The sequence below is a fragment of the Buceros rhinoceros genome, unplaced genomic scaffold, assembly GCF_000710305.1.
Source record: "Buceros rhinoceros silvestris isolate BGI_N320 unplaced genomic scaffold, ASM71030v1 scaffold25412, whole genome shotgun sequence".
NCBI classification, from domain to species: domain Eukaryota; kingdom Metazoa; phylum Chordata; class Aves; order Bucerotiformes; family Bucerotidae; genus Buceros; species Buceros rhinoceros.
Window position 1 is genome coordinate 11,894 of NW_010397604.1, and position 9,528 is coordinate 21,421.

The 9,528-nt window shown below is 52.4% G+C and overlaps 1 protein-coding gene across 1 annotated transcript in view; it reads right to left on the reverse strand.

Moving 5' to 3' along the window:
* The window catches only part of LOC104502356 (excitatory amino acid transporter 4-like), an 18,251-nt gene that overhangs the window by 6,782 nt on the left and 1,941 nt on the right, over window positions 1–9,528 (reverse strand). Inside the window, exons 2-5 of the mRNA XM_010146320.1 lie at window positions 3,471–3,721; window positions 2,507–2,644; window positions 1,482–1,686; window positions 589–631 (exon numbers count right to left, since the gene is read on the reverse strand). Of these exons, the coding sequence (XP_010144622.1) occupies window positions 589–631; window positions 1,482–1,686; window positions 2,507–2,644; window positions 3,471–3,684 (600 nt within the window). The 5' untranslated portion in view covers window positions 3,685–3,721. The remainder of the gene's footprint in view (window positions 1–588; window positions 632–1,481; window positions 1,687–2,506; window positions 2,645–3,470; window positions 3,722–9,528) is intronic.

Sequence of the window (9,528 nt, forward strand, 5' to 3'; positions counted from 1 at the left end):
CCTTGCCTGTTCTCAAGCTCCCTAGCTTAGTGCTTCCATCAAAGAGTTCACAGAGCTGAAGGTCCCAAGGGACCACGGGAGCATCTCATACCCCTAGGACTGAGATTCTGGCTTGTCTGAAAACCCTTTATACTGCTTGCAAGGGCATTAGCGCTGCAGAAGAGAATCTGCTCCCATCTCAAGCTCCCTAGCTTAGTGCTTCCATCAAAGAGTTCACAGAGCTGAAGGTCCCAAGGGACCACGGGAGCATCTCATACCCCTAGGACTGAGATTCTGGCTTGTCTGAAAACCCTTTATACTGCTTGCAAGGGCATTAGCGCTGCAGAAGAGAATCTGCTCCCACATCACTGCCAGTCTGAGCCTGGCTCACACAAACCCTTCCTGACTCTGAGCATCGGACCGAGGTTGAATCCCCTCCTTGTGGAGGGGATGCTCTGACAGACGCCTGACGGCATTCCCTCCTGGAGCGGTCAGACTGGGGCGGCATGAAGGCACCACAAAGCAATTGCTCTTCTGTCCCTCAGAGAAATAGGCTGGACCGTGGTCTAGGGCACAAAGGGAGGTGATAGGCCAGGAGGGGTTTCATACCTGTTTGAAGCAGGCTTCTACCAGGTTGGGTGGGAACATATTCCTGTGGTAGATAAAACAAGGGAAGAGTTATTGTCCTGTTTGACAAAAGGAAACACAGGCTTCCTGGCCAAGGCCTCTGTCCTGGAGCCGTGTCTCGGGTCACAACCCTCACAGTCCAGGTCAGGCTGCAGAGCAGATGGGCCCGTTCTGGCTGACGGACAGAAGATGGGAATGTGGTGGTCTGGAGCCAGGCTCCCTCTGGCGCCTTTTCAGACTCCAGGAGGTTGTATTTCAGGTGTGTGGAGAGGGACTACACACACAGAGCACTGGGATGTGGGTCCATTGCAAAAGCACCATCAAACCCAAACCAGCCTTGGGACAAAACCATATTACAATTTTTATTTGCTCTCAGCCCATCTCTACAGCTGCCACTGGAGCGCTCTGTTATCTCGCACTGCAGAAATGGCTGCGTACCGCTCGAAGCGGTGCAGCTTTGCAGTCCACGGTGCAAGGTCACAGCATGGGAGGGAGAGGCAATGGTTCAGGAACCACTTCCTCAGTTCCTTGGGTCAGTGCAGAGGATATTTGGAGCAGCCTTTGCTGGGTGAATTTCTGAAGGACATGTTGTTGTCATTGGTAGTTTTCACTCCTTGTTTTGCTGAGCCTCAGCCTCTTGCATTAGTACCTCTAACAGAAGGGCTGGACTCCAGAGCTCCAGGACAAGCATCCAATTTCTGATTGGCCGAGCTGGGTAGCTCTGTACCCAGCTGGCAGCAGGCTGGGGACAACTTGGCCATAAACCTCTTTCCCAAAGAGGGTGTGCCTAAATCTGTGACGCTTCGAAAGGACATTCCATGGAGGAATAGAACTTCACTGGCAAGTCTCAATGCGGCACCATCTTGTTGACCTACCTCACCAAGTCCATGAAGGCATCCGTGGTCTGCACCTGCTCAATCCGGCCTTCTCGGTGAAGCTTCTCTTTAGATCCTTTTCCTGGGTGGATGATGATCACCATGAGGATGCCAATGAAGACTGCTATGATTGTGGTCACCATGTAGTAGATGACAGCCCGCATCCCCATCTTCCCTGAGGCTCTGCCGTCCAGTGAGGCCATTCCTGTGGAGTCACACAGAGGGACAAGGTGAGAAGGTCTAAACATATTGTCTTAGAGGGAAGGGAAAAGCCCGAGGAACATTCAGAGTGTTCAGGGCACGTGTAGGTTGGAGGGGGAGCTGGGGTCTCTGGGAAGCACAGCGTGCGAGGGGCAGACTTTGGAGCTCCAGGGCGATGTTGGTACAGGAGAATGTGGCTTGTGGTTATGAAGAGGTGTAGTGCTGGGGAGTCTTGGGCTGCGTTTGGGAGTATGGCAATTTCCTCCTAAAGCTCTCAGAAGGGAAATAATCCCCTCCCAGCACAGTGGGCCTTTAAGCCCCTGGTGCTGGCATGTTTCGCTGGTGGAATGCCTTGTCCCTTCTGCTGCCTGAAAGCTGGCTGGCTGGCACGTCTTCTATGAGGACCCGGATAAAACAAACTCTCCAGCCAGTGATCAGCTCCAGATCTTCTGGACTGACATGAATTAACCTTCCCTAGGCTGGAGGAAACATGACTCTGATGTGGGCAACCAACTCGTTGATGTTTGAGGTTAAGTAGGACGAAATCCTTGTTAGTGCTCAAGAGCTGGGCATCGGAAACACCACAGTGTGTCCTCCTCAGTCTCCTGTGAAAGCACAAGGCCTTTTGCTTCTCTCCCCTCTACTGAGGCAGCAGGGTGTGAGTGTGAACCATGTTCACTACAGCTGTAGGTTTCAGGGTCGTCACTATTAGCCAAGTTAGTCCAAGCAGCTCCACTGGGGCACAAAGAGGTGCTCCAACAGCAGCAAACATCTGTCTCTGCTGGTTACCGCCGTGGCTGAAAGCAGCAGAAAGCACTTCTCACCTGTAATCAGGCTAGAGACGATGAGAGGGAGAACCAGCATCTGGAGCATACGCATCAGCAGCTCGCCGGGGAAGGAGAAATACTTGATCTGGCGATAGGTCAGCTGGTAGGGCCGGAGGGAAAATGCCAGGATGATCCCTGTGGATCAGCAAGGGATGAGAATGGAAATGCGGCAGTGAGATCCAGCAGTCTGTCCCTCAGTCCTGCAGCCTGGCTTTTCTCTTTCTCATCTCCTTTCAGCTCCTCCTCCCCCCGAAGGAGCAACTGCTCTTTCTAAAGGGCCACGATCCAGTTTTTACTGGACGCTCTCGCTCTCCCTCTGACACATTTATATGCACAGGAGCCTCGTGCTAAACCACAAGTCTTGTTGCTCTGGCTGCTGCTCCTCTGGGGTCTGTTCCCAGGAAGCTCATGACCAGAGGTACAGTCTCAACCTAACCTAAACGTGACTTCACAGTTTGGAGACTTCGTCCACCTGCCTCTTAAAGCTGGGTTCAGCCAGTGAGATCCCTAAAAATGTATCAAAAACTGGGGACAAACCTGTCTGCCACGCATTATGTCACAGCCTTTTGCATCACTTCCCCACCTGGTCCTGTCGGACTTAAGCTGTGGGACGAATGTGAAGAGCCCTCATGCCTGGAGCTGCTCTCACAAGAAGCCTCGGAACAAAGCTGGATGATATTTATGGGGATTGGTAGAGCTGGATCATCAAACCCTTTCTGTCACAGACTGTTCCTAAGCTGCAGCCAGCAAGGACCAACAAGGACTTGGTCACACAGCCCCTCTGCAAGGTCTGTCCTTCTTGCACACAAATGTACTCCTGATGTGGACAGCACTTTGAGCTGTCAGCTCATCAGCATCACCTCCCCAGCCACATCGTTATGATAAAATAAAATCTTTGTAGAATAAACAAACTCTTCCCCACATTTGTAAGTGGTGCCCGGTGTCGCTGCCAACTCCATACCTAGTAACACTGCAATGATGGTGAAGAGGACGAAGGCGTTTCTCCGGAAGAAGCTCTTTGCGCTGTCAGCTGTGATGCTGTGCATCCTCTTCTTGGCCCGTGCCGCCCGCTTCTGCACCGCCTGCCGCAACCGCTGCACCCGACCCTCGGCGCTGAGCCGCTTGGCCGCGTCCTCATTGAGGAATAGGCTGTTGACATGACTCTGCTCGCTCATGGTCAGCGCGGCTCTCAGTCCTGAGGCACGGCTCTGCCTACGCTGGGCAGGGAGAAGCACAGGAGGAAAGCATAAGCTGCAGGACCCGACACCTTGCCTTCAGGTCCTTGCCCTGGGGCCCTGGCAGGGTTGTTGAGAGCAGACTAATGAGCTCCTCTGCCCCTCTGCAAGAAGCAGACCTCAGGACCAGGCATCTAAAGAGCTGCCAGGGTCCGGTCAGGGCTGCTCTGGTGTCCCTGGAGAAGCTCTCGTCTCTGTAGCACCCAACCTGCACTGAAGAGCAGCTTGTGGTGGCCTGGGCACCCAGGAAGGGCTCCATAGCCACCTGGGCTTGTTCTTAGCAGTTTCATCAGTTTGGACAGGAATGAATTTTTATCACCTGGCATTAAACCCAGTTCCCGTACACAAACTGCTCCAAACAAGACCAACATTTCTGACGCAGCTCCTGGATGGACAGGCCTGTTGGTTCATTGTCTGGTTTTTGCTATCATTCCCATATTCCTCAGAACAAAAGAACAAGGGGGCTGCACAGGCACACCAGTCTGCTCTGGAGCCCAAGAAGCCACCAGCAATCCAACGGTTCTTCTCTTTAGAGGATCATTGTCTGACTACGCAGGGACCAGTTGCCACTGAGCTTGGTCAGATAGAGACAAGGTCCAGCAATGATTCTTGTCGCCAGGAGTCTGCAAAGATAATGTGGGACTAGATGAAACCAAAGACACAGTCACCTCAGCACCGAAAGATGGTGCCAAAAGACCTTCCTTTGGTGTTCCAAGTCAGGTAAGAGCTACTCCATGCAGTCCTAAACTTAAAGGAACCATCAGAACCGGGATTATATCCTCTGTAAACTCACATCGAGTGCCTGCTGTTGGACCCCGGCTACACATGAGAGAAGAACTTATTCCTTCCTGCAAAGAACATGTTCCTTCAGTTCACTGAGTTTGTGTCTCCTGAACTCCAGAGCAGGTTAAGAAATGATGGATTCAACCTCCTGCGCCCCAGAACTGACTTGTGTTATTTATTTAGTAGCCTCCCAGATATGTGGTTGTAAACCCCAAATCATCAGTTGTCAGGTTCCAGTGAGGCAGGAGCTTCCAGTCAGCAGGATGCAGTGCAACATCCTACAGCAGGATGAATCACCACCCACAGCAATTGCTTCTAAAAGCAGAACCACCAAGGAAAGTTTCAAACCCCAAAGACTCTTTCTTACCCCCGAACCACTCTTCAGCCAAACACCAGCACACCCGGGGAAGGTGAAGTGCTGCCTTACCTTGACCTGCAAAGCCCTCATCTCTTTAGTGACATGAGAACGGTCACACTGATGGCTCTGAAATCACCCATCACAGCCTTCCTACACACAAACCGTCTTCCCGTTCGCCATGGCGAGGAGACCCACGTTGATCCACGAGTATGGAAATGCAGACTCACCTCTCCTCCAAACCTTGCCTTAGAGCTGGGCCACACCACAGCAAGGGCACCAGTTCCTCACAGGAAAGGTGGGAGCAGAACCCACACATATAAAGGGACTCACCTGCTCCTTGCTCCAGATGTTTCCCCATCCACGTGCACTGGAAAATGTATTTTTGTACAATCAAAACAAACCTTCTGTTTCAATCTGAGGACGTTCAGGATTAGGATCCCCTGTCCCACCATAGGCTCAGCAGCCTTCTCAGAGCAAGCCTCACTGCACAGAGGGAAGTCAGCAGCACAACTTGCTCCTGTGGTGTCCCCACCCTCTTGCTGACTTGCTCCCTTTCTCCATCTGCATATTTTGCAATACAGCAGCCCCCTCCACAGCACATTCCCTCTGCATCACTGCCCAGAAGTTGTGTAAACGTTGCATCAGCTGGAAGTTCTCAGGCTGCTGCAGTAAGTCATCAAAACACTCTCGCAGATTAACGGTCTGTCAATGGGTTGGATTTTCCTCCCCGTGAGCAAGAAGGTGGCTTTGCTCTCTTGGTGAAGGTTCTCCTGGTTACGGCTGCTTCCCCAGGCTCTGCCCTCCAGAAACACTGAGACGTCTGGGACAGCGTTTTTGGAGGTAACTTCAAGGCTGGACCAGGAAGCACAGGATATTTTGCAAGAAAGTTCAGTGTTGCAAAACTAATGCCTGGTTCCTGGCAGAGAAGTTTCACACAACCCGTGGAATTTTCTCTGTTTCAGGGACATCAGTCAGAAGACGGTGAAAGTGAAAAATGGGAAAGGGAGATTTTTTCGCTATATTTTTTGTCCTGCTCTTTGCAGATTTATTGTGGTTCCCTTCCCGTCCATCCAGGGAGAAGATTTCCAGCATGGAGGAGGAAGGCAATAGTACTTGAGGACTTATGGACAGCTAGAAAACAGCTGAGATGCATCTGTTCCAACTTGTTCGTTGAAGAACACCCTCCTCTTTATGCCTTGTCACATCGGAACAGCTGAAACCATCCAGCACCTTCCCATGAGTGCATTGGAAAGACAGCAGGGATGAAATCCTGGCTGCAGGGAAGGAGGAGCTACCCTCCCGGGGAGGAAGCTTCGCTGGAGGGTGACATGTGGCAGCCTCAGGGAGGATGTGCTTCCCCTTGTCACAAATTGGGAACTTCTGGCCCCTGTCCACCCTTGTACTTAAATAAGGTTTTATCGCAAAAAGGACATGAGCAATGTCAGGCTGTGAATCTCCTTCCATTTTCCGAAGAGTGTCCTGGCTCCTCTCAGCCCTGTGACAAGGGCAGGCAGATACGTCCTTGTGCTACACCCTACTGAGTGGTTTTTTGCGAGTTTGTCCAAGGTTGGCACAATGGGGACTGCCTGGCACAGCCCATCGCAGAGGGCAGCGATGAAACGGCCCGGCAGACGGGCAGAGCTCTCTGCTCTGCGTCCATCGCTCCACCACAGCCCGGCAGCGTGAGGGGAGAGTCTTGTCCCCTGGAATGCTGGGAGCCAAGCAGCTCCAAGCTTTGAAACTGAGAGTGAAATATTGGACACAGCAGAGAAGCTTCTTGAAATATTCTCCTGAATGGAGGCTTTGACTACAGACCCCCTCCACCCTTATCCGTGCCCCTCTCCCAGAGAAAAGGCCGGCTTGTCCAAGCGGAGAACTAGGGAGAGCAGTGGCAGAAAAGACAATCCTCAAATACGACGATTTGGAAACTCCTCATCAGTAAGGATGAAACCTCAGCATCAGATCCACCAGATTTAAAAAAAAACTGGCAAGGATCCTGAGTGGAAGGTTTTCAAGCAATGGGATGAAAGAGAAGATCCCCTTGTGATCACTTGTGGTGCCAGTGATCAAACAACACCCTCAGCCAGGTGGAATTTCCTGGCTATTGTTGCCAGTAGAGAGATTTCTGTGGAGATGCTCAATGAGAAACTGTGCAGAGCGCTGAGCTACTTGTCTGCTCACAAGTGACCTGGAAGGTGATCTGCTCTGTGAGGGAAAAGCCGTAAACACAAAGAATAACTCTCAGTTGTACACACCGGTGACTGGAAGAGGCGTTGGAGATACCGTGAGAGCACAGGCTGACAGAAGAACACTGCTAGAAATTAGTAGGGAAAAAATTAAGGGACAGAAAAGAAAATGGTCTGCTATGACCTAGAAACACAGAGCACGCTCCATCGCTGAGAGGACGAGCGGCACCCCCAGACCTGCCCTGCTTGACCCGCTCGGGCTGCACGTGGCTACATCCTTGCTGGCCAGACCCAGCTGCTGGTGCCCGGCTCCCAGTCCCTGGGGGAGCTGCCAGTGACAAGGCTTTCCTGGAGGCCAGATGTTTGGAGTTGCCCCAAGGGCGTAGGGTTGAGAGTTCAGACTTTGTCTTGCAATAAAGTGAAAGTGCCCAGACATGAAATGCGCTTGCGGGGGATTATACAGCTTCATGTTGCAACATTAATGCTCAGGCTGGTTTTGTTAGTACTCAGAAATCCACATGCCCATCTTAAATTCACAATAGCAGAAAAAAAATGAAATTGTTGGGGCAAATTGTAAGTTGTTCGCTGAAGGAATTTTGTATTTAACTCGAATTCTAAGAAAGCAACTGTGAAACCCTTCGGTTTCTTTTTATTTTGCTTTTTGTGCAGACAGCTTCAGAAAAACCCAGCTGATGTTTGACTTGTACAAAGCTGCCACCACGAAGCAGCCTGCAAGTATTTCTTGGTTTTTTTTCATGTAGCAGAAGGTTTTGCACTTCTGTATCAAGCCAGTTCGCACCCGTGGCAGCCCACGAGCGAGCTCCTCCCTAGTGGTGCCCGTGGCAGCCCACGAGCGAGCTCCTCCCTAGTGGTGCCCGTGGCAGGGGGTTTAAGGGGAGCCCTTCCACAGGATTGCAGGGTCCTGGATCTGGTCTGTGCACTGGGTGGGCACATAGATGCTCCGTCTACCTGTCCCAGGTGTCTGGGGTAGCCATGCAGAGCCCTGTGGGAATGGTGGAACTGGGGAGCGTCTGGTGCAGTGTGGAGTGTCCATAGGGCTGTGTCTGGGGGCAGGATTTGAGGGGGAAGCTGGAGGAGACGGGCTGCATCTGCGTGCACGGAGCTACACAGCTAAGAGAGGGCCCAGTTCCACGTGGGAAACAGCTCCCCGGAGGCCGGGGCAGCGGCGCTGGCAGAGGAGGGCAGTTGGCACAGCAGAGGTGCATTGAGCTTCTGCCAGGGAGAACAGGCAGAGTTTGTGCTGCCCACACAGAACCTGTTTCACTGTTGTGTTTGTAACCAGGGGAGGAAGCTCACTGTCCAAACAGAGCTCTGTGTGCCTCAGCACTCCTCCACAACAGCAACAGAAGCTACATTTAAGCTTTCAGGAAATAAATCTACTCCCTGACTGTGCACGGGGCTGCCCTCACTCCAGACACACTGAACAGCCTCTGGGGTCCTGGGGCTGTGAGCTTGAGCAGAAACTCCAGAAGATCTTTGGTCTGGTTTTGTCCAGGCAATGGCCAGGGTGAGGCTGTGCTGGGTGAAGAGGAAATGCATTTGACTACTTTAATTTAGCCAGATGAAAACGAAATGCTGGCAGTGCCCTGGAACTGGTTTATACGTGTAATTCATGCAGGGCCACGGTCTGGTTGCCCGCTCCGCTCTCACTCTCTGACCCCTGCACAGCACTCTTGCACCATACTGAGAGATAAACAAGGAAATGCTACTTTGTGGAAGTGACCAAGTGCCGCTTGTGGCTACTGGGCAGATGGTGAGGAGCCCGGGGTGTCTCAGCAGAGCAGGGGATCTGCGGTGAGATCCTCCTCTGGGACGAGGGAGGTCCTGGCCACAGGCAGGGCCTGGCAGTACAGGGCACTCTTGCCATGGTGTGTGGGGTTGGAGAAACCAAAGAAAAAGTTCAAGTGAAGATTTTATCTGCTTTCTTGCCCTGCATTTTGTTCCCCCTGAGGCAGCGCATCAGCAGACAGCCCGTACTGTGCTCCCCGCCGCTAAGTACAGCGCGCTGCCGTGGCTTTCTGATGGTTAATGTGTCCGAGAGAGGCCAGATCAACCAGATTACCACATCACCAACCCCAGGGAAGGCAAAAGCTGCATGGCCAATGCAGCAGAGAGAGCTCCGGTCTCCAGAGGGTCCAGGCACTCAGCTGGGACAGACCTGGTTGTCACTGCTCAGAACAAATGGATGGGAGACACGACTGAAATGTTGGTGCTTTACATTGTCCCACTGTCCCTAACGTCTGCGTAGAAGAACGCGCAAGGGGTTAATCTAATTAGTCGGGTTTACTCCAGAGACTGACAGAACTCAGCCAAATTAGAAGCGCCCCCTGCACATCCTCCCCCGGGTGTACCAGCCTCCAGGGACTGGGGAAGAGTGGCAGCTGCATCCCAAAGCCACCGAGTTGAGTCTCGTACAGCGTGTGCCATCACAGCCCT